General features: G+C 39.9%; 2 protein-coding genes and 1 long non-coding RNA gene across 6 annotated transcripts in view; 1 reads left to right on the plus strand and 2 right to left on the minus strand.

The window, feature by feature from the left end:
• SMYD3 (SET and MYND domain containing 3) overlaps window positions 1–7,989 on the minus strand; it is a 377,228-nt gene extending 369,239 nt beyond the window's left edge. The window contains exon 1 of one of the 2 annotated variants that reach the window (XM_064414707.1): window positions 7,720–7,989. In XM_064414707.1, coding sequence (XP_064270777.1) covers window positions 7,720–7,883 — 164 coding nt within the window. In that variant the 5' untranslated portion in view covers window positions 7,884–7,989. The remainder of the gene's footprint in view (window positions 1–7,719) is intronic. The other variant, XM_064414708.1, reaches the window with a different exon arrangement.
• Window positions 7,965–13,509, plus strand: LOC135297301 (uncharacterized). 3 transcript variants are annotated; one of them, XR_010359338.1, is made up of 2 exons: window positions 7,965–8,846; window positions 9,605–13,509. It is a non-coding gene; the product is annotated as an uncharacterized LOC135297301 (long non-coding RNA). The 3 variants fall into 3 exon arrangements; XR_010359337.1 differs by having other exon boundaries at window positions 7,968–9,062; XR_010359336.1 differs by having other exon boundaries at window positions 7,998–8,290.
• TFB2M (transcription factor B2, mitochondrial) lies at window positions 13,343–23,919 on the minus strand. The gene is made up of 8 exons (XM_064414719.1): window positions 23,552–23,919; window positions 22,683–22,771; window positions 21,595–21,748; window positions 21,028–21,176; window positions 19,352–19,441; window positions 17,075–17,137; window positions 15,706–15,857; window positions 13,343–14,391 (listed from the first exon to the last, which is right to left on the minus strand). Exons 1-8 carry the CDS (start codon window positions 23,850–23,852, stop codon window positions 14,205–14,207), a joined length of 1,185 nt encoding a protein of 394 aa, XP_064270789.1. The 5' UTR covers window positions 23,853–23,919; the 3' UTR covers window positions 13,343–14,204.
• Window positions 23,920–23,925: the final 6 nt, after the last annotated feature.

A 23,925-nucleotide genomic window follows, 5' to 3' on the forward strand; every position in this document is an offset into this window, starting at 1 on the left:
GACAGCACTCCAGTTTGAACCTTTATGTTAAAGTGAGCTGCTTTCAAGCTCTTGACTAATAAAATAAAAAGAAGTTTCTGCCTGAGAAGCACAAAATACACTGAACAAGTATTTTACCCTAAGAAACACAGCTTATTTCATGTTCAGTATTTCCTGAGACAAATCCCTCCTCCCTGAGGACCAAGCTTCACCAAACATCTCAACTTCTTTCTCCCTATTCTACCATACTCCTTCCCACTACCAAGAATGCCAACACCCAAGAAGTTGTCTTTTCAGGTCATCATTGCACACTCCAAGCAGTTGAATGAGACATTTGAATTAGATTTCATAAATGAGCCATATTTGGGTGAATTGTAAGAAGGTATTTACAGTTTATAAAATGGATTTTATTTCTTCTTTTACTTAGTGATGATCTTTTACTCCTTTTCTGAACTTCTACATCTTCTGTGCTTCTGAGATCATAACCACTCCTAATCACATCCTCATAAGTAGTGCTCAACACACTTGCTGGCTTTTTTGCTTTGAATGCTAAAACCTGATGGCACAGGCAGCACACAAACACTACATGAACAGCCAGGGCAAGCCAGCCCTGAGTGAAGTCAAAATTGCATTTCCTACCTAATGACTGCAGGATGAGGAACTCAGAGGCCAAGAAGATACTTCAAAAAAATACTCAGAAAAAATAAAATAAGTCAGAAAAAGTTGATAAACTCCCACAGAACCAAGACTTCAACTGCAAAAGTCTGCAGTGTTTCTTCTGCTAAAGTGAAGCTATGATATGCTTCTGAGGAAGTAAAATATGACTGAAAAGTAAAGTATGTAAGTAAAATATGACTGAAACATTGGTAAAGAAATGAGGGTGGGGTCTCACAGTCCAGGACTAGGCTGGAATACAAGGCAGAAAAAATTGTTCTCAACACCAACAGCCAGTCAACCCTGCACACCTGAAAGCCCTACTTCTCCTAAAGACATCCACAAGAGCTCAGAAATTCCTCTAACTGTCCTTCTTAGAGTTTCATCTTTAGCTACAGCAGACTAAAGGCCAGCTACAACCAGACTGCACAGCCCTGACCATCAGACATTGACTCCTGTTCAGTGACCACTTCAGCTCTGTTCCCCCGGCAATAAGCTGATTCAAGGGCACTACGACTTTTCTATTTTGGTAGAGTATGTTTTCTGCCAGTTTATTTCCCTGCACCAGTGTATCATAGGTCATATGAGCAGCAAAGTGCCAAATGAGAAGCAGAAGGTGCAGCAGGAAGGAGAGCAAGGACTCAGGAGAGCCAGTAAGATGCCTGCCCTTTCAGCAGCTCCTAGCCAGCACATCAGGTAAGTTGTCATCCATAACTGACTTTAAAACATGAATGGCTGGGGTGGAGAAACATGCAGAAAATTCTATCAGCCTCACCCATCTAATTTTGGATAATTCAAAACAGCTGTTGCAACTGGTTCTAAAGACAAGAAGGTTCTTCAAGGGAAAGCAGCATCATTCCATACACCATACAGGCAAAAGCACAGAGTGGCTTTTGAGGACACTTAGTGGAAGTAACCACTAACAATTCATGAATTCCAATACGTATGTGCAAGATATCAGTAACAGTTCTTAAAGAATTTAAACAATAAATTCCTAATGCAGTACAAAACTTCGAGCAACTTACACATAATTAATTTTTTTTTGGGAAATATCTGGAACTAATTGTATTGTTACATTACCTAGAGGTTACCATTTTTTAATCACTTATGTTTTCCCTTCTAGTGCTGATTATAATTTTGTACTTGCACAATTACAGTTCAGGAAATGCATACTAAAGACAATCCAATCCACAAACTTATTTTCATTATTTTATCAATAATCACAAGCAGAGAGTATTTATGCAGAGCATATTAATATTTTAAAACTTTAATATTAGGGACTGCACCATGCAGAACAGAAATACAGTATCAGGTGTGCACTGCAGATACACAGCAAAACCTAAATTGACTAAAATCTATAAGAATGCTACAACTTAAATGGTCAGTCGCAGCTTGACAGGACAACAATTTTGATACCACACCTTTCAAATTACAGAGCAGTATAAGCATGAAAATTGTATACACAAAATCCCAACACAGTAATAGCTTTAGGGCCCTTTAAACCATGTCTAAAATTTTCATTTTCCATGAATGACAGGCACGGCAATAAAAACTCTTGACCTGGGAGAATTTATTTTTAACAATGCCTCTCCCTTTTCTGTTTCTCCTATTATTAACAGGAGCAGAGCCAGGTTGGCAGCAGCAGACATGAACAACAGTCTTGAGACCACAAGGCAGGGGAGGAAGGGAAGGAGATTAGCAGTGACCCATATGTTACCTAAAGCAAGCCCAGAGTATCCAAAGCAGTGAGGAGGCAACAATTGAAGACCAAAATACTATGCAATGAAAAGAAGGATTTACAGCTAAGAGAACCTGAATGTTATTCTCAAAACAAGCCCCCAGGATAAATAAACAGTCGGTCAAAAGCACCTACCAAGGGATATTGCTAAAAGTAACACACAAAACTCCTGGTCCACTAAAACTCCTGACACACTAAAAAGGATGCTGTGAGGGAAGTAAACCAAACCAACAGGCAGGCCAGGACAACTTCTTATGAATGCTATCCTGAATGCCAGAGCTTCCTTCTTCCCCCTACTTGAACCTAACTCCAAACAGAAGGAATGGGAGATGGAGACCATAAACATAATTTCTGCTACAGACGTTCTCTGGACAGGACACTGCAGGAAAGCAGTCTTTCTTCACTCCCTCTCACAGAAGACTTGGCTGGCAGCACAGGACAGCAGCCTGAAAGCCACTTCTATGGCTCCAGCTGCCATGAGGGCAGGAAAAAAAAAAAAAAAACCAAAAAACATTTCTATACTGCTTTTCATAAAGTTGCTTCAACACTAAGGGAGTAAGTTGAGATGGGGAAGGGAGAGTCTCTTCTAAGGAAAATGCTGCCTTTCTTCAGGCTGTCATCCAGCTACAGAGAGAAACGTTACTGGGGGTGGTGTTCAATTTCTCAGGTCTTGGGAAACATTCCCACAAATGTACACAGAACCTGAAATTATGATACTTTGTATAGCTTCTGTCTCACATATAATTTTGTTTCACATGCTTTGCTCTTAGTTCACACTTCAGGTACATCAAGAATCAGTGCTGCAATTTCACCTCTGTCAGGATGCTCCATCAAATTATAGCCTATTGTTCCCAGGATTATCCTATCCTAGAAGCACAAAAACATAATTGCTCCTAATACTCACACTGTGATTAATAAGTTTTTTTTTTATATTCCTCTACTCCACAAGTAGTTACACATCTTGAAAACTACTGGAACTCTGTCTAGAATTTTGACTGAAAGGACACCAAACACATAATATATCTCACATTTAAAAAACCTTATTGACATGGTACTAAGTCATGCTGACCAACTTTATTCATTTATGTGGCAAGTCTAAGAATTATGTTTTTACATATGTTTAAGGAATTTTAAAAACATTGTTGTTCCATTCTATAAACAACCATGGAAATACAATATTCTACCGGAGGGAAAAAAACCCAAAAAAAATTTATACAAGAAAATTATAAAACATGGATATTGTTTTATATCTAAAGAACTATAATACTTAACTATCTTCATTTGATGACAACTGATGAAAAGTTAAAAGTCAAAGAATGAAAGAATCAAACATTTGGTTTCCACACTCTAGAATCTCTGTAGAACAAAATATATGTATACAAGGAACACCTACAGCAAAATAACAGGATGTTTTCAAGAAATTAGCCTAAATTTAAATCTATTTCTGTATTAACCAGCAACAGAAGCATTTTTCAGATATAAATACGGAGGTAGTGCATATTTTACAGCCTTGTGCATAACTGGAAGTCACACATATGCTAAACATCACATTAAAAAAAAGAGCATCCATTAGTTTGCACCTAATCACCCAGCAGAACTGGAAGCAGCAGAACTCAGCTGTTGTGCAAAAGAGACACTCTGGTGCTTAAGAAAGCATCTTAGCTATTGGTGAATGACAGAACATTCATGGAGAAATTCCCATTGCTGGAAAGCCTAAATAATGAGCTCCTCTCCTCTCCTGACCTCCCTGCTGCAGTGTGAAAGGGGTAGTACACTTGAACAGTCAACAACTAGCTCTCCTCAGGCAGAGCCACACAGTGGTAGGAAGGATCACACAATCACAACCACCCCCTTTGCAATCCTCTGAGTCAAATCCCGCTTCTCTCCACTGATAAAATTCCATACTGTGGTTAAAACAACAGTATTTTTGTACCTTCGAGCTGCCATTAACATGAACACTCCAGACTTTAACAATGATATGCCAGCTTCCATGGTGATGAAATAACATGACGCTGTCTTAGTAGCAGTAATCATATTAGTAGAAATAATAATAAGAAAGCAGTCAATTTAAGAGTGTGACAATGCTGAAAACACAGGACTGAATGCACAGTTCTGAATGAAAAGGCATTTCCATTTCACTATTTTTAAATCAGCTGTAATCAAGAAAGAAGCACACAACTGCTGGCCTGTGTTTAGTACACCGTAATCCAACATAACCATCTACTCAGGTTTGGTTATATTTCCCATACTGCAATAATGTTTGCAGTCTCATCCAGCTTATCACCACTCCAGCCTTTTTTCTCTTCCTAAATGTGTTTAGAAAACTTGCAGACATTCAAAAATACATTCATACTTCCTCTTAACCCACTTTCAGAGTCTGAACCTCTGACCTTACTCAAAACAAGAAACACTAATGCCTTTTATTTCATAGCCTATACATAACGTTATTCTCATATATTCATTTCCCTTGAAGGTATAAATGGTATAGCATTTTGAAATAGGGTAGTGTCACCTCTTTTTCCCTACATTTTCTGAGCCTCAGATTCTATACAGTTTGTTTGCTTGCTCCTACGTATCAACTAAGACTTAAATATTCTTGCAGTGGATTCTTGTAACTACAAGGCATCACAGAAATATTTTGTGAAAAGCAAACAAACACCAAAGATATCATTGACTTTCACTTCGATTCCCAATCTGTAACAGGCTGGGTATATTTTCAATTCAAGATCTGAGAGTCAGACCAACATTAAAGAGGTATTAAAGCATGAAAGAACCCATAAAGAAAACTTTTAATTAGCAAGAGAAAAAAAAAATTTCTGTTGCATTCCCCATGAAATTGTTGGAAAAAGATGCTGGCCATTCCAATTTTGTCCCACTACAGATATTCTTGCAAAAAATGTACCATCATGCAATACACCATGTTCTACCAAGACACTGCTTCTACAGAAATACACACTGCCAACACTCTATCAAAACTTGTATTTCAGAGCAAATCTTTATTATGTTTCCTATTTCAGGGCATCATTTTCTATAATTACTACCAGAATACCATTCAAACAGTTACGCTATCATATTAAACCATCTACAGCAGAGCATTTTAGCCCAGCCTTGTATTAAAAAACATGATCCTCTTCATTAGAAAAGACAGGGTTATTTGAAGTAAGACAAAATCACAAAAGGGGAGATAGTGACAAAAACCTGCCATCTGCTCTACATACAATGTAGACCCAAAAACAAGGAGTGAAAAATTTATTGTCACTATAAAAATTGTACCAACAGCCCAATAAGATAAAAAGGGCTATTAATCTTTCTATCATTAGATGCACTAAGTGTATATGTATATATACATATATCTAAGTATATATATCTATATATATATAGGTGTTCTTGGATATAAATACTTCAGCACTTTAAATCCACAAAATATTCACTTTAATTGAGGTAAGACTAAGCAGAACTACTTCACTGTCTGAGCTTTCCTTTCTAAAACAAACTCCCCCCAACAGGCAACCTTATCCTGCTTTGGTACATCAGACCCTTGCTGTAGGAACTTGGCCAAGGTCAAAGAGTTAGTCAGCAACACAAAAAGCCTGTGACCCCAAATCCTGGCAAGACATGCTGCCTCTCAGCAGGCAGTCCAGAAGATACTCTGCACTTCACTACCCATCTTCTGGCTCACCCAGCACTTCTCATACAGCCTAAAACTGCATCAAACAACATGCACTACTACAAGCAGAGAGACAAAAATATAAAACCACACATCAGTGTAAAACCTCAAACATTAATCGCGTATATAAAAGGATTGCTAAAACACTAAATCAACGTTAAGAAATAGACTTTTTTTTTTTTAATTTGTGCTCCTGTACTGCCGCCTAAAGACCAGAGTGAAAAACAGGAACAGTAGTGGACAACGTGACTGCTGCCTGTAGTCCCGGAAGAGAACAGTAACGTTTTCTGACACCTCACTTTGAAAAAAGACCACACCAGATTCAACCAGATCGATGAAACAGTTCTACTTCACATCACAGTTTAGCAGTACTTTACTAATTGCCTAATTTCTATATATTAAAAAAAAAAAAGTATCTCTGTATGGATGTACATATATCCTTTAATTAGATAAATGTCAGCTTGTCATCTTGTACAATCTTGAGCTATAAACTCTGTATAATCACAGTATATTTTGCAAAGGAAGACAGATTGGTGGAGATCTATTTTTGACTTCTTTATTTACTTTTCCTAATTTAACTGCTATCACTATATAGAAAAAGCAACACCTCAGATTCACTTTTACTCCACCTGTTGCTGCACTCAGCCTGTCTTCTGAAGTCTGCAGCCTCTCAGAACTTCAGGCAGAAAATGTTCAGTCACCACCCCGAAGGACACTGATGTCACAAGTCAGACATCACAGACATAAGAGCTAAAAATCTTTTGAGTTTGGTGTATATTTGGGGTTTTTTGGAGGAGTTTGTGTTGAATTTTTGCTTTGGTTGGGGTTTTTTTTCAATATGCTGAAGACACAAGGTGCCTCTTATAAGACGCAAGCATCACCTGGAATACATTGTCAGATTTTACTTTGATTAAATGAGAAATATTCTCGTGCCTGTAAAAACATGAAGCAAATCACCTGGACTGTTTCAACAAATGAAACTTCAAATATCTTCAAAACAATCCCCTTCTCCCTGGCCAAAAAAAAAAAAACCCAAAAAAAAAAAAAAAAAAAACAAACAAACAACCCTAAAAAAGAAAAGTTAGTTAGCAATATCGGATTTTCTCTTGTCTCTCTTCTTCACGTCTTGGCAATCATACAGGGGTTTGGCTCATCTAGCAGGATGTTTCAGGTATTAATACAGAGACTTCCTTTAACAGCTCTGCCACAATCCAGCTTGCCGGGAGACTGCTCAAGGTTAAAAAGTTTTGCTCGTTTCCTTCTAAACAAACACAGAAAGTGACTATGTGCTTGTCGGTTTCCACTGGTAAGGATTTGCGGGAAGAAGGCGGGCATTTATTCACGGCATGGATCAAAGCCACGTGCTCTCCACAGGACAACCCAGACACGGAGCTCCGAAGGCCGGAGCCTCCCGAGCTCTGCGAACCCCCGGGCGGGACGCAGCTCCCTCCGCCCCGCCGGACTCGGGGCTCCCCAGCCAAACACAGCGGCAGGAAGCGGCGAGCCCCGCACCTCAGCCCCGGCAGCACACGGCCGCGGGACCCGGCACGGCGAGCTCCGCTCCGGAGCACGCTGCCCTCCCCATCCCGCCCCAGCCGGCTCCTCTGAGGGCGCGGAATGCCGGCCCCGCCCCGGCGGAAGGGGCGGCGCTGTGTGCGGAGCGGCGCGTTCCCGCCGGTACCTGCGCAGGCAGCGCTCGCACACGCTGCCCAGCTGCTGCTTGCTGAGCACGTAGGCGAAGGGCACGTCGCGGTAGAGCAGCTCTCCGGGCCGCACGCTGCGGCCGGAGCGGAGGCCGCTGCCCTTGCCCGGGCTGAGGAAACGCTCCAGCGCCGCCGGCTCCATCCTGCCGCGCGCGCCGCCACCGGAGAGGGGAGCGCGGCCGCCCCGCCCGCCTGCACGTGACCGGGCGCGGCCGCCGCCATCTTAAGTCCGGGCAAGGCCGGGGGCGGGGACGGGCCCGCAGGGACGGAGCCCGGGAGCGCGGCCCAGCGTGTCCTGGGCCAGCGCAGCCCTTTGCCTGGAGAGGCAGCTGGCAATACATGTCACAGAATCCCAGGTTAAAAGGGACTACAGTGCGTCACTCGGTGGAACTGCGCTGCTCAAGCAGGGCCATCCCAGAGCGCATTGCACGGGACTGTATCCAGAGGGATCTTGAATGTTTCCAGTCACGGGGACTCCACAGCCTCTCTGGACTATCTGTGATAGTGCTCAGTCACCTACACAGCAATGAAGCTTTTCTTCATGTTCAGGTGGAACTTCTGTGCATCAATTTTTGCCCCTTATCCCCCGTCCTATTGGTTGGCACCAGTGAGCACAGCCTGGCTCCATCCTCCTGGCACCCTCACTTTAGATACTTACGCCCAAAATATTAAATAGTTTGGTTTAGAAAGGAAGGGATGTGATAATTCAGTCAAAAGACATTCCCAAAAATGACATTACATTTGTGAGCCGTCATCTGGGTGTTTTTCTGGATCTCACCGTGATCTGCATGCAAAGAAATGTGACTGGGCCAGTAGCTGCACCTATGCTCTGATGGGATTTCTCACTGAGAATGCACCCCATGCACCAGATACTTCTTGTCAAAACCATGAGTCAGATAAAAATGACAATAGAAAAAGCAAGACCCTTGCAGAATTAAATAAGAGTATTAATCTGAAATGTTGGCGTTCAAAGCCCGTGAAATAAGTGCTTTATGGATCTGCATAATGTTCATTCATTTACGAGATTACACTCATGATGCAGGCTAAATGTGCTAAACTGCAGATCGACTTTGTCTGGTTTTCCTCATCACGCCTATAGAGGGAGGTAGGGCTTGTGTTTTGGAAAGGAGTGTTGATTCGTGCTGTCAAAGAACACTGAGACGTTGACCTTACAGTTCTGCCAAGCAGCTGTGCTAAAACTACTCCGTTTTGTTCTCAGTAACTATTATTTCAGCCTGCAATTATTTTCATCCAAGTTGCAACAAGATAATAAGGAATGGCAATATGCATATCTAAAACACTGCTATTAGGAAGAACCAAGGTACATAAAGCCAGAGGATTCTCACAGAAAAATATATTTTGACATATGCTTAATGCTGCAATGATGTAATTCATTACCAAAAGAACTGACAGCAATCTAGCTGTTAGTGAAATCATTATGAATGTTACTATGCTTATCTTTAACTCTTCTAGCAAATTTTTAAAATTTATTAAATTACAGTGATACTGTGACTTTCTCAAAAATTAACCTTATTAGCTGTTAAAATATCAGGCAATTAGCTCTGTATTTGGCCTGTATGCTTTTCTTCACCCATTAAGTGTTCTGCATTTTCTTGTCTATGCTGTTTTAGTTTCTAAGCTCACATCACCCAAAACCTGTACCAAAAACAAGACCAGTAATAACAGAAGTTAACAACTGCCTCTATTAGTGGCCAAATTTAAGAAATGAATGGTTAAACAAAAAGCGTGAACCTAAAGGCCTACCCATGAACTGCAAAAAGTGCACCTCGGGAAGAGCTAATACAAATATGTAATACCAGATGTAATTTTCATTATTTTCTCCTTTTTTTTTTTTCTTGGCAGGTTTTCTCACTTATATGGCCAGTAACACAAAAACAACCTTGCAAAATTTTGCAAAACACATCTGAGGGAATGCCAGTCGTCTGTCTCACTGACACACAAACAAAATGAAAATCACAGCCTTGAGGAGCCCAGCTACTCTAGGAAGATCTGAAGTATGTATATCTGAAGAAAGGGACTTCCATCAGCTTGGCATAAGCTGTACAGGAAATAAGCCACACAAACTTGAAAACAGCTTTTAGTTGACATTGCATTTCAAATTATATGAAAACATAATTGCAGTAATTTTCTGTATAGATAAGCTTTCAAATTCAGCATTGAACATTTTAATGTAGTGTTGGATATTTGGACATGCGTGTGAAAGGCCTGAAGAACTGATTCTGGATATATACATCTACAAGTTAGTGGCAAATCTACCTAGGAGGGCCATTCATCAGTCTTTGAGCAATGGTGATCAATGGAATGACCAACTTGGATGTTTTTGGAGTCATTAGTCAGAATTTTCTCGAAAGCATAATGATAGTAGGGCTATATATCCTAGTAAGTGCTTATTTAGCCCAAGAATATATTTAGTTGAATTTAATCCCTGTTATCAGCATGGTATTTTTATATGACCAAGTCATACACAGACTTAAACAGGTCAGACTTCTCAGCAGCTGTTTGAAGTGCATGACACATTCTGGACGGAAGAAGCTGTCAGGCAGTGTAATGAGGGCAGTTTTGAAGGAAATATCACTTAATTGTGGCTGATGCTGCTGAATTAGTCATACGTCCTTACTGCCAGGGGACACCGTCATGGAGCTTTAGCTCTTCTATCTCAGGACAGCATGTTTTACATGAATCTAGAGAAACAGCTGCAGTAATGAAATCATTCAAATTCTGCTCCTTACTCATAAATGTGCAATAGCCATTCCAAACAACACTGCACAAAATGGATTTTTTTTTTCTGGGAGCAAAATATGGCTCAAAACACAAAATATTAATTTTGGATTGTACAAAATCTGTGTCACTAACAGCAGAGTAGCTATCAATTAATTAGTTGAAAGCTTGTAAGTACAGACAAATCTTTTATGAACACGTGTCTCTTGAAGAGAGTCTCTTACTTCCACTGTTGGTGTGCTAGTGAAAAATTGATTCTAGAATGTTAAATTAAAAATCACTGCAGAAGCATTTTAAGCACAAATTCATAATTTTTGAGCGTTTTAAGCACATAATTCATTCACATAGATTTTATCCGTTGATTTTTTTACTGGGAAATTTACCAAGCCATTCTACTTTATTTGTATCTTCTCTGCCCCAAACATGTCAATTTCCTTCAAATGACAGAAGCAAGCTCAGGATGTTCTGACCTGTTTGTTTATTTGGGGTTGTATCAATAGGATCAACCACATCAGTGCTTAAAGACTTACATTATGAGTAATCGACTGTTTCATTTCGTATATCTTAATTACTCCTAATTTCCCTAGGGCTTCCTGTACTTGCTGCATGTTGTGTTCTATCTGCTGGGGACAGTCAGTGTGCCTGTTTTTAGCAGTGACAAGTTAAACAGCCTGCACAAGGAAAGATGCAATAGCTGTTAAACAAGGATATAATGCGAGCAAACATCTCCCTCTGACTTGTCCTTCCTGGAAAAGTTACTTGTTATTTCCTTTTTCTCAGCATTTACAGAAGAAAGGTATAGCTTTGCTAATTAATGTCTTACAAAGCTCAGGTCAGAGTTTTCAATCTGCAGCCTAACAGATTGTGTTCAGTCTGACAAAACAATTAATTCAACATGCTTCTCAGGAAGCCTCAGTTTCTTCCCATCACATTTGCACATCCTAAACTATACCACACAATCTGTTTCTCAAGTTTTGTGCTGATGTTTCCATCAACATTATCATTAGCCTGCAAGGCTGAGCTCTGATTATTAAAATGTCCAGTGCTGAACAGGTTTACAGCCAGTACAGACACATTCCATCGTCACAACCACTTACCACAGCATCTACTGGATTAATTACTGCAAGGTCACAAACCCTTCTTCTAGATCAAAAGTGAACTGACTGTAGAGTTCAACTTAACTGACCTAATTCCAAGTGGCAAAATTTCTTGTTAACTGGACCAAGTTTGTTTCTGTATCTATTTGGGTTTGTTATGATTTAAATATAAGTAAGTAGGAAGAGCTTAGGCAATTGCTAGCACAGTCATAATTTTCTTTCCCAGACAGATGGCACAAGTGATGAGGGCCACTAGAAAAGACTTGGCATCTCTAAAGTTACAATCAATGTATCAGCTATGATATACTGGTGCTTTTATAGGGAATGCTAAACACCATTTTTGGGCAGCTCCTCAAAATAATTGGAAGAGTGAAAGCAACACTTAAAAGTGTTCTACTAGACAGTTGAGTCACATGTGGATCATGTTTCAGAGGTTCATGTTTTAAATCAGTCTTGAGGAAAAATAAAGTTATGCAAAGGAAAGGAATACAAATAGTACAGCATTGGTTAGAAATGGTAACAGAAATGTATGACAAGCCTTTATGTACAATTTAAAATTTGAAATTGAAGTGAAAGTTCAACGTTATCCTACAAAAGCTAAAATCTTGCAACAGTAGAAATTACTGAGTGAATAGCATCAATTAATCAAATATATAGACCTGCTTAATTTTCACTTCCTGTGTATTTATTCATACACAACAGTAATTTTCAATCTTTTCCATGAATACTAGAATAATTTTTATAATGGCAGGCATTTCTATCTCCATTTCACATTTGTGATCATTGTGAACATTGCTTACACTTAGCCTTAATGGTGTGTTTCTGTTGAGCACTAAATCACATTTCAAGTCCCCAGTTATACAATATTCCTTCCACTTACAGACTCCTGCTGTTAGTCTCTGCATTGGATCATTAAGTGCTGCTTTGCAACAGCATCAAAATAAAACAAATTTCTTTTTCTCAGTTTGTGTTTGAAATGTTATCAGCACACAGTTAAAGAAATTTATTTAGGCAGTGGTGGTCTTACATTTCATGTAAAGAATACTTCTGGTATGTTGGAGGTGTAAGACATCTTGCTGCAACAAGAGCAAGGTGTTTTGATTCAAGGTGGGGTGGGGAACCAGGCCAAGAGACAGAGCAGTCTTATAGACCAGCAAATAAGACAGTTACCATCTAATGAGACTGGAAAAGATGGAATTGCTTCTGTTGATGCAAGGTTACCATTCACTGACAGTTAACAATGACTGTCTCTGAAACAGATGTAAGCAGAAAGGAAGCTTCAAATCTTCACAACCTGCACCAGAACACCAGCAAGGCTCTGAGGCAGACTGCAAATTAAGCCTCAGCCTTTCCAGGAGTTTCATTGTACTATTACAAAAGCTCAGCAGCTTCAAGAGGAAACTGCAGCCTAGCCAGCAGAGGGAACTGAGGCTGCTCAAAGTCACTTTGTCATCTGCAGCCAGAACTGCAGGAGGAAGACAGAGATGAATGCTTATCACATCTACACCTCACACTAATCTTAATACATACAATTCTGTTTTCATTGTTTGGGGCACTACTGTTATCCACAGCCTGGAAATAGCTCAGCCTTCATCAAAATGGCATTTTATAAACTAGTGCTTTGCTAAAGAAGTGTATTTTTTGCCACAGCTCTTTCCAGAGGGTACAATATACAACACAGAAACAGTACAACCTCTCAGCATTGTTGAACAACAGAACAGTTACGTGGTCAGACAGAAAGAGAAATGAGGAACGGGTTGCCATATGGAGTACTATGGCTAAAAACAGAATTTTAATAGCATATGGTTTTGAGTAATTTTTTGGTACATCTATTACGCATTAAAGATATTGGCAAAGGTTTCAAATACGATGATTTTTTAAAAATCATTCATACAGCACTGAATATTCTGATGACTTTCAGACCTAAAATAATCCCTATACATGTGTAGATGTTTGTGTATTGTATTACAAACTAGTACATGTTGCCCCTGTTATTTTCAAAAGAAATAACTGCTACAATTTTTCCTCAGGGATATCACAATCTTTATTTTAAGCAACTCTCAGTTAATATTTTATCACCCTGTCATTACCTTGTCTTCTATTAACCACTATACCACTATTAATTTATTAGCATTTATTGACTTCAGGCTGCAAATTCAGAAAAGCAGACAATGTTGCAGACTCAGTGGTTGCGACGACCTTTGTATTTTGTGAATCTGTCAAAAGGGCATTCAAATAATTAAGCACTAAAATAAAAACCAAACAAATAATAATTTGGTCTGTCAACTTTTTTCAGATGTTGTAAATACACAGCAACAGTGTAACAAAAAGTTGCATTTAAGTGGTACATCCAAAAGTAGCAAGAGCTAATAAGCTCCTGCAGAAGTTGCAAAGCTTGTACGTTGCAGATACAATTGTGTGCAAAGCTTGTCCATTCCAGATAGGATTGTGAAAGATAACTGTGAATTCATTACTTTCATCCTAAGTAGAAAGGCTCTTGTTGCTTGCTAAATGTTTCCTGTTTGGACAGGAAAGCATCTAGCTAACAGTATCTCTGATTTTATTTAAATCACTTTTTATCAAAGTAATCTTCCAGAAGCAAAGGTGATCTTCCAAAAGCTTTAGATTTATAAGTTCATGGTCCTTGTACTTGCCAAGACTTCGTCATGGAAGAAGCTCTCAGCAAACAAATCGGAGTTTTGCAAAGCCTCGAAAAGACGCTTATAGTCTTCTGGATACAAGTTACACATTGCAGCATTTTTGGGAATTTCTAGTGCTTTCAGTAATGTGTCACTGTTGTCCAAGCTCCAGGAACTGAAACAAACAAACAAAATCATAATGGAGCATTTCTTTCTGTGAAAAATTAAAAAGCAAGAAACATATCTGAAGGTCCACTTCACTCTTTCACAGCCTCCAGAAGAAGCTAACCTTTTCTTGTAACACAAGTTACTTTCAATCCATACTGCAAACAGGAAGAAACCTCTGCTATTAAAACACATCAATAGCAAATAAAGCCCCCAGCACACACAGACAATACCAAACCACACAAACCTCCTCATTACAGGCTGGGTGCTCTCTTTCCCTCATCCACCCTAAATTCATAAGTCAGTAACAGGCATTACAGCCTAAGAAGGGTGTTTCAGTGCTGGAGAAATTAAAGCCAAGGATGACTCAGTATAGCATGAACTAGTGACTTACACCTCCCAGGTATTTTCTTCTACACGTAAACAGATGTATCCACCCTCCCCCATCTACATCTTTACTATGAAAGCTATACTTCCATAAATGTGCACATACATTAACTATTTCCCAGACAGGAACAAAGTGTATAAATACACAGAAGATGCATATTAGAAGCCTTCAACTTCCTGGCTGAAGGATCAAGTGGAGCTGAGGTATACCACTGAGCTTTAAGAAATAAATCCATTAAGGCTCTTTCCACTTGTCTTTCTAAGAGAGTTACTGGAATTTAGTAGCTTATTTATTCCCCCTTTCTGGAAATTAACTTTCACAACCTACTATCAGCAAATGAGAAGCATATTCATTATTTTCATCAGCAAGAAGTCAATGCCTTCCAGACTGTGAACACCTTCCATTTCTGGGAAATAGAAATCTACTGATCATAAAGAAACATGAATAGCTTGCATAATTCGTAAAGTCTAAAGCCTAATTTTTTAATTAGGTAACAACCATTTGAGGACATCCCCGTTCCACCTTCTATAACCTTCAGCTGTTTTCATTAGCGTAACTTTGATGTCTGTTGTAAGCTGAATCTCTTTTAGCTTTTAATTTCTGTAACTGCAAAACTCTTGGTGGCTTTATTATTGTATCTGTAAAATAAGTGAAAACTTCTTACAGATACATGACCTAAGCTCCATTCGGAGGTACAGGAATATACATTATAAATACTTTCCAACCTCCGGACAGGAACAGTCCCCAAAATACTGTATAGTAAGTTGCATAATAAAATCTTCTATTCTACATGTTGATGATTAATTAAAAATTAATTAATGAGGGTTTTTTTATAAGGCAGTATTTCATCTGCAAATAAACGCTGCTTTGGGAACATATTTTAGTATTTTCATATATTTCTCTGAAGTATAAAAACTGTAATTCCTTCTTACTTACATTAATCTATCCGTTAGTTTAGACTTAGGTTTAGCAAAAGACTGTTTCACCATGAAAATAAAGGTAGATGCATTTGAGGGTTTCAAGCCTCCTGTAAAAAGGTTTTGCTGAGGAGTCAGTCGTACCAAACAGAAATGGTCATTTGGCAACCGCTGCAAGAAAAACAGAGTAAGTCGCTGAAAAAATCACTTTTTAATACAGTATCTATCTTAAACCAAGAGTTTCATCTTTGCCATCAATAACATTTCTTATTAAGAGTCTTAACAAGATGATTTTCATCAGAAGATGAGGCTTCACCTCCCTGTGCCTCAAACAGAAAAGGAAATAGAAAACAAAAGAAACATACTATCACTTGGGGTTTATTTCTATATTTTTAAACTGGACTTTCTTAGTTGAAATAGACAATACAGGCCTGATGTGAGTTTTCAAGATATTATATGGCCTGTTGTATTCCTATACAATGCAAGGTATCAGACCTGCTGTTTTTATATAAAGACACAATTATGTGAGTGACACTGAGACACTATTGCAACATGAGGATTTTGTAAAACTGGGACAAAGTGGACTCTTCAAAGGAAATAAATGTACTTCTGTATTGGCAGCAATGGATATATTAGAGCTGACATCTGTACTTCTGAAGTTGTCCTGGTACATCCTGCATAGCCCACCTCATGGGGCTCTCCACATGGCTTTCCAGCAACACAACTAAGCACATAAGGCACACCCAGTCACATATTACAGAAGTATTGCACTCAATACAGCACCATAGTCGTTTTCTGGGGAGTGTGAAACTCAAAAATATGAAGTAAATGTGCTTTTATATTATCTGAATTAAATAAGAATATTCCTTTATTATACAAAGGAACATCATTACTTTTCCAAAGGAGAGAAGTAAATAACTTTACACAAGGTATTTTTGCACTTCCCAGATTTAAGTTTGGAGACTCATGCTTTTCCACAACTAACTTGCACATGAAATCTATCATAGACGTGTGAATAACTATTTTAACCAAAACCAGCAGCACACTGATTGTGTTATTAGCTGTGGTAACACTTGTTTTGTTCAAGCAGGTAGATGTGACCATCAGTAACTTTCTCTGAAAAATACTTGACCAATTCATATTCCTTTATACTGTTTACTCACTATATTTTTTTCCATCACAGACAATAAAGATACTAGTTTATTTCAGTTTCTAAGAAAATAGCAATTCTTCAGTCCACTTTTGATGAATCTCTATGCTGCCCTAAATTTTAATTAGAACAGTTCTTATAAAACACATCTGTAAATACTGCTATGAAGTTACTTTAACTTTTCATTAAAAGTAGTTTAGCTGCATCTTCAGAAGAAAAGCGTATACAACAATCTTACCCCAGCTTTTGGTATTGCCACTCCCCCATTTTTCAAAGTAGTTGCAAATGAAGACCATGGCTCCTGTGGGAGGAAGCAAAGGTATTATGTATTATGGAATTAAAGTGTTTTGTTAGAATAGAATAGACTATTTTAGTTGGAAGGTACCTACAGGGATCATCTAGTCCAACTGCCAGAGCAATTCAAGGCTGGCCAAGCTAAAGCATGTTATAAAGGGCATTGTCCAAATGTTCTCTTAAATGCTGACAGGACTGGGGCATTGACCACCTCTCTGGGAAGCCTGTTACAGTGTTTCACCACCCTCTTCATAAAAAGGCACTTGCTAATACAAAGTCTAAACCTCCCCTGGCACAGCTTTGAAACAGTTGCACACATCCTGTCAGTGGATACCAGGGAGAAGAGCTCAGCACCTCTCTCTCCCTTTCCCCTCCTCAGGAAGCTGTGGAGAGCAGTGAGGTCATCCCTCAGCCGCCTTTGCTCCAAACAAGACAAGCCCAAAGCCCTCAGCTGCTCCTCATGGGACATTCCTTCTGGTCCTTTCACTGGTTTTGTTGGTGTCCTCTGGATGCAATCCTTCTTAAACTGTGGGGCCCAGAACTGCCCAAGTGTTGAAGGTGAGGCTGCAGCAATGCTGAATTCAGTGGACAGTCACCTTTCTGGACCAGCTGCTGATGATGTTTGAGGCACCCCAGGGTGCAGTTTGCCCTCCTGGCTGCCAGGGCTCACCCTGCTGACTCAGACTGGGCTGTGCCAGCCAGCAGCTCCAGGTGACCAGCGGCCAGCCAGGTGTAGCCCAAATCAGTGCAGCCCTCTGAGCCCTGCCCTTCAGCCAGTTCTTCACCCAGCACACCCTGAACCTGCTCATCCCACAGCTGGACAGCTTTTCCAGAAGGATGCTGTGAGGGGCAATATCAAAAGCCTTTCTAGAATCCAGAAAAATTGCATCCACCATTTTCCCTTCATCCACTGGGCAGGTGAGCTTATCATAGGAGGGTATCAAATGGGTTAAACAAGACTTTCCTTGTGAACCCATGTTAACTGTCCCTGATGAGTGCATTATTCTTCAAATGCCTTTCAACAGCACCCAGTAGACTCTGGTACTCCCTAATGGTTGCAGGTGCTGAGGTTAGACAAACAAGTCTGTAGTTCACTGGGTCTTCCCTCCCGTTGTTCGTTGTAGGAGCATGTGGAAAAACACTGGCCTGCTTCAGTCAGCAGGAACCTCCCCAGACTCCCAAGACCTTTGGTACCTGATCAGGAGAGGTCCTGCCATAACTTCACTAGCTCCTCAGTACCCTGGGGTGAATTCCATCAGGCCCCAAGGACCTGAGAACATTCAGCTGATACAGCTGGTCCCTTACAGTTTCAGCCTAAATGGAAAGTCACAGTTCCTACGCTCACGGTCCTTTTGCAGCAGGCAAAAGGCTTGTCAGTATTATTAAAGACTGAGCAAAAGAGACATTAAATGCCTCCACTTCTACTTTATCCCTGTTAGTCAGGTGACCTCCTTCAAAAAGTACTATTCTTCAACTTCTTAATGTTTACCTTAATGTATATCTTGTAGTATAAGGTATTTGGAAGACAACACAGTGAAATCTTTTTTTAGATTAGCAAAATGTTTAAACTATGACAGTAGGTTCCTAGAAAAACAGAGCACAAAGATAAATCTGAACAGCATAAACTAACTGAAAGTTGATGGCCATGTGCTCATGAGGAACTGGGGGACAACATAAAAAAAAACTTTTAAAACTAAACCATAGCGTGTTTCACAAGGTAAGAAGGTACTGACTTGTAGGAGAAGCAGGTATGCTTAGAACATTAAAGCACCAACACTCAGAAAAATGTCTACTGAACACAGTTTAGGAAGTCAAAAGCATACATGTTGGCAAAATTCAGAATATATAACAAAGAGCAGACTATGACAGATTGGAAAAGCAGACTTCTAGTTTCACACAACCATCAGAAAAATTGAAAAGGTTTATCTGGTGTGTAAACATCTTTTTTTCTGTCTACCAGAATTTGAGAATAAACGTTTTTGAGTACAATGGCTTGCAGTGAAAACACTGACATCATAGTGAATAAGAATGTTGCTTAATTCAAAAAGTTATACACAAAACATGATTGTTTTAGCTTTTTCCAAAAGTTTTCCAACAGTTCTCCAACTGATTTAAACATCAAATTAGCTTTCAATTAGTCTGCAATGGTAAACCACTATGAACCCTTTTCTAAATGCGTGTCCATAGCTTTAGGCCACGTCAGCTGGTACAAAACTCTTACCTTATGCAGTAGTTCAATTTCATACCCTAATTGTGCAAGTACAGTAAGCGCTTGATAAATCTTCGACTTCCCAGGCTTTGCTGTTAATATCTAAAAAAAAATAAAGAGCAAGAACTTTTGTTGCAAAAACCAAGACTGTGTCTTTATCTAAGCAAAATCCACATATATATATTAAAAAAAAGAAATTCAGATAAGTCTAAAATTCCAAGGTAAGATTACATTAGACCTCCAACATGTGCTTTGTGTTATTTTAATTTATCTTGTCAGAAGACAAGGCTAGAAGATGTAATATTTGAAGTATTTCTTCACAGCAGTTATTTGGATAACTGAACTATGTAGGACTCTCCAGCATATACTTTCTGGTCCCTTTTAAGGCAGAGAAGTTTCACACAGAAGAGAAATAAGGATCAGATTTCGTATAAAAACCGTAACTTTGGCAGAGTTATCAGTTTGCACTGATAAGATAATACTCCCAAGAAGACACACAAAGCAGAGTAAGTAAAACATCAGATGACCATGCTGAACATTAAGCAACTTGCAGAGTCATCATCCTGATCAATGTTACAAATCAAACAACTCTTAGGGCAAGAAAAAAAAAAGCTTGTGAATATTCTCAAAAAGGGCAAGAGAAGAAGTAAATTATAGCAGGAAGATTTAACTTTGTGTAATAGATTTACACAGTCTTGTCATATGATAAAAAGCAAGAACAACCAACAAAAATGTCTAGTTAAAGAAAGTTCCAATAGCTTTTACTACATACTTCTTATGTAACAGAGTTCACATTATAACCAGAAAACTTAATTTAAAAAAAAAACAATCAAAAACAAACATGAAACAGGGACTACCTTAAATGAAAAGGCTGCCCTGGATTTAGTAAAAAATCTGACCATTACAACATACCACACAAGTGAGTATTTCAGTGGCGTCCAAACAGGTATTTCACAGACAAATATACTTAAGACATTTAATTTTTTTCAGTGGAGTGTTAGACACAACACTGGTTGTGTAAGCAGACCTGGAAGTCCTTGTCTACTTCAAGTAATTAAAGGTTTATGACTCTGTACAAACCTCCCAGTTTCATGGGGGGGGGGGAGAAAAAAAAGTCATCCTTGAAGTACAGTTCTAGAACTTTGGGACAGCTTAAATTATGAATATGTAACCAGAAAAGGCTTTGCACCTTAGTGTACAGGGCATTAATGAAAAGCAGTGTAAATAATTGTATTTTGCTTCTATTCTTTTCAGTACGGCATACAAAACAACTCAAGAGGACAAGTATCTCACTGTATTGGTATTTAGTGACTTGGAATCCTCTTCACTTGCATTTTTGTGTTTTGAATTCAGTCTTCATTAACTACTACCTGCACCTAGTAAACAAACTTGTTGCAAAAGCATGGCACAGAATTTAATCACAATTTACAATGGAAAGCAGCTAGTCTGCTGCTGCATATACTTCTCAAGGACCAGTCTTCCCACTTTTAAAATTTGTGGTTAAATGACAGCAGAATGTTTCTTAATAGTGCTATCACTGCATAAAGCGGACAACTAGGAAACTGACAATACTTAAAAATTCTGGTAGAAAAAAACTCACTATCAAAAACATTAAGTATACAATATAAATGGGTTTGTGTTCTGTGAAGCACTACACCTTCATTACCTGTAAAATGCCTTGCACATACCGTGTACTCTTTTTCACTTATGAAGAGGTTGAGTTCTACTCTTCCGTATCTGTATATGGAACTGCATTCATACATGGTGAAAAGAAGTCTCCAAAGCCTGTTTCTTTCCAACTGTTGTGGTACGATTCCAAAAATTTTCAAAGGCACATCTGTTTCCCACAATAGCAAAAGTATCTTTAAAATTCTGCGGTATGTATTAGACAATCTCATTAATTCTAATGTCTAAACTACAAAAAACTAAGCGAAGAAAGTCTGTGAGTTCATATTGTTCAAGAATGAATACAATTCAAGCCTTAGTCAAAGCTAAGCCCAGTTTGCATTAGACAAAAACTTTAAATGACAAGAAAATACCTAATTATCTGATATTGCCATGGGGAGTGGGGGGAGAGGGGTTCTGAAGCTATCATGAATCTTAAGCAAAGCTGAAATGTAGAAAACAGCATCTATTAATCAAGCATGTGTATTAAATAGAACATAAAACTCAAGCAAATCCCAAAGTTTTTGCCAAACTGTCTATGCACCCTTCGAACACATGTGTTTGTAACATGTGGGATTATAAACATATACCTGCCCTCCAAGGAACTGCTGTTACACCCAGGGTTTCAAAAAGTTTGTCGGAAGACACAGCAGGTGGTTTCAAAGCCCCCTTCGCCAAAGGATCCATTCTGAAGAAGTCACCATGAATCACCTTTAACTGCCCATCCAGGCTATCCTCTAGGGACTGAATAAAAATACCTTTAGTTGAAGAAATCTGGATACGGTAACTACTTTTGCAAAATACCCAACCCAAACAAAAAAATGCATTCAAGCATTACCTAAATTGTTACCCAGTCAGCAAGAGTCCCAACCTCAGAGCTGCTTCTTACAGCTGACAAAAAGAACAGCTTCTTTCTTTCAGCTGATAAAAATAATTGCCCCCTTCACTGTGAAGGGCATTTTGACATTTTTCGTGCTGTTCAACTTGAGCTTTAAACCACATTCTTAAATTAGTAAGATGTTCTGTAAGGTTTTTAAAAAGTCACACAAGCTACTAAACTAAGTAAACAGCTTCTTTTAACAATTTGAAACTAGAATTCTTCATATCTGTGGAGAGGATAACTTTTATACACATTTTAACCAAAATGTGAGAGTCATTGGTTTCAAACCAGCACTGTAATGCAAACCTTCTAAAGCAACTTCCGCAGCTCTGTGTCTGACCCCCTTTGAATTCATGCAAAGTCCAGGTGAGCAGCAGAGGACAACACATGTGTCAAATGTAGGAAAACAGATTAAATAAAACTGTGAGATAATCAGAATAAATAAAAGTATTTTTAGAGATTTTTTACAGCTTCATGCAGAACTCTAGCTTAAGCATAAACATCTACAATGACTCTGATCAGTTTCAAGTGTATGCATGAAATTTTATTTATGCTTAGAAAGACTCTGTATGACCTTGAATTGCTACATACACAAAATGACAAATTAATTTTAAAACATTCTGCATTTATGATGTACAATGCCAAACTATATACTGTTATTAGGCATTATGTCAGATGTTGCAAGTAACAACCACTGCCTAATTCCTTTTGATCCAACAATTACACAACAATTTAAGCTAATTTCTTATTTTCCCTTTAATTTTGTTTCAGAAACATGCAACTGAATCAAAAGTATACCTGTAAATCTTTAAGAAAATCTGAGTTACTTTCCAGAGCTACCACTCTAAAACCTGCATCAAGCAGAGATCGAGTCAAAATCCCAGGACCTGAAGTAGGAAAATAAAGGAAAAAAAAAATTAGGATCGCATTCTTGTTTCGAAGTGATTACCTTTAATGATTTTTCCAACACAACACTTGGGACATCACATTCAACGGGAGATAGCTTGTGTTTGTTAAACACACTTCAAGAGTTAAGAGAAATGATTTACAGGCATCCTGCCCGAGATTTCTCACTGTATTACACTGAGCACAGTGTTACAATTAGATCCTGAGCAGCACTGAAGATAATGTTTCGAATATTTTTATTACTTTTTCTTCAACCAACTGAAATATACTGTGAAACCTTACTCATATTATCTTTTAAACACATCCTGCAGAAATGTAAACAAAAAACCCCAAACCATTAGGTTACTGCAGAGGATCTGCCACAGCCCATAATCCCGGGTGTGCTTTTACTGGCAACGCTCGCCTACAAAACCACAGCACTACCTGACAGAAAATGCCATCTCTGGTCACTCTACAGCAAAGTTTTAACACGAGTGCCTCAAGCCTCCAGACTGCACCCTCACTCATCCCCCAAGCTCTGCTGAGCGGGCCCCCAGGCACACCCCAGATATCCCGGGAAGGCGCCGGGCCGCGGGGCCGGGACATCCCGCGCCGGGATTGCGGCCGGGGCACCCCGCCCGAGATCCCGGCAGAGGCACGGCCCCGGCCCCTTCCCGCAGCGCTCCGCGGGGCCGGGGCGCCAGCAGGGCCGCGGGCGAGGGCGGCAGCTCGCACTGACCCCCCAAGGTCACTGGGGCGCGCCGGAGCCTCGGGCAGCTCACCGGGCGCGAACTCGAGCAGCAGGGGCTGGCGGCCGGGGCCGGGGCCGGCTCCGCCCTGCAGGCAGCGCCGCACGGTGCGCGCCAGCTGCGGGCAGGCGATGAAGCGGCGGACCACGAGGCTGCTCCGCTGCTCCTTACGCACCAGCCGCTTCTCCTTCGCCGGCTCCGCTACGCGCAGGGACGGGTAGTGCCGCCCCGCCGTCACCCAGCACGGCGACAGCGCGCAGAGCAGCGGCCGCAGCCCCGCTGCCAGGAGGCGGCCGCAGCCCGCGGCGCCCAGCGGGGCCCGGCGCGCCAGCATCGCCGCGCCGCCCGCGCCGCGCTTCCAGCTCCGGGAGCGTGATCGCCGCGGCAACCGGGGCGTCACTTCCTCC

The sequence above is a fragment of the Passer domesticus genome, chromosome 3, assembly GCF_036417665.1.
Source record: "Passer domesticus isolate bPasDom1 chromosome 3, bPasDom1.hap1, whole genome shotgun sequence".
In the NCBI taxonomy this organism is placed as follows: Eukaryota; Metazoa; Chordata; class Aves; order Passeriformes; family Passeridae; genus Passer; species Passer domesticus.

What these genes read in the sequence shown, in the direction of transcription:
- TFB2M (XM_064414719.1), bottom strand. Translation starts at nt 23,852, where the DNA reads ATGCTGGCGCGCCGGGCCCCGCTGGGCGCCGCGGGCTGCGGCCGCCTC. An exon ending in ATTTTCTTAAAGATTTACAG is followed by an intron (nt 21,749 to 22,682) that starts GTATACTTTTGA and finishes ATTTTTATTCAG; the next exon opens with TCCCTAGAGGATAGCCTGGA. An exon ending in AAACTAACGGATAGATTAAT is followed by an intron (nt 14,392 to 15,705) that starts GTAAGTAAGAAG and finishes TGTTTGTTTCAG; the next exon opens with TTCCTGGAGCTTGGACAACA.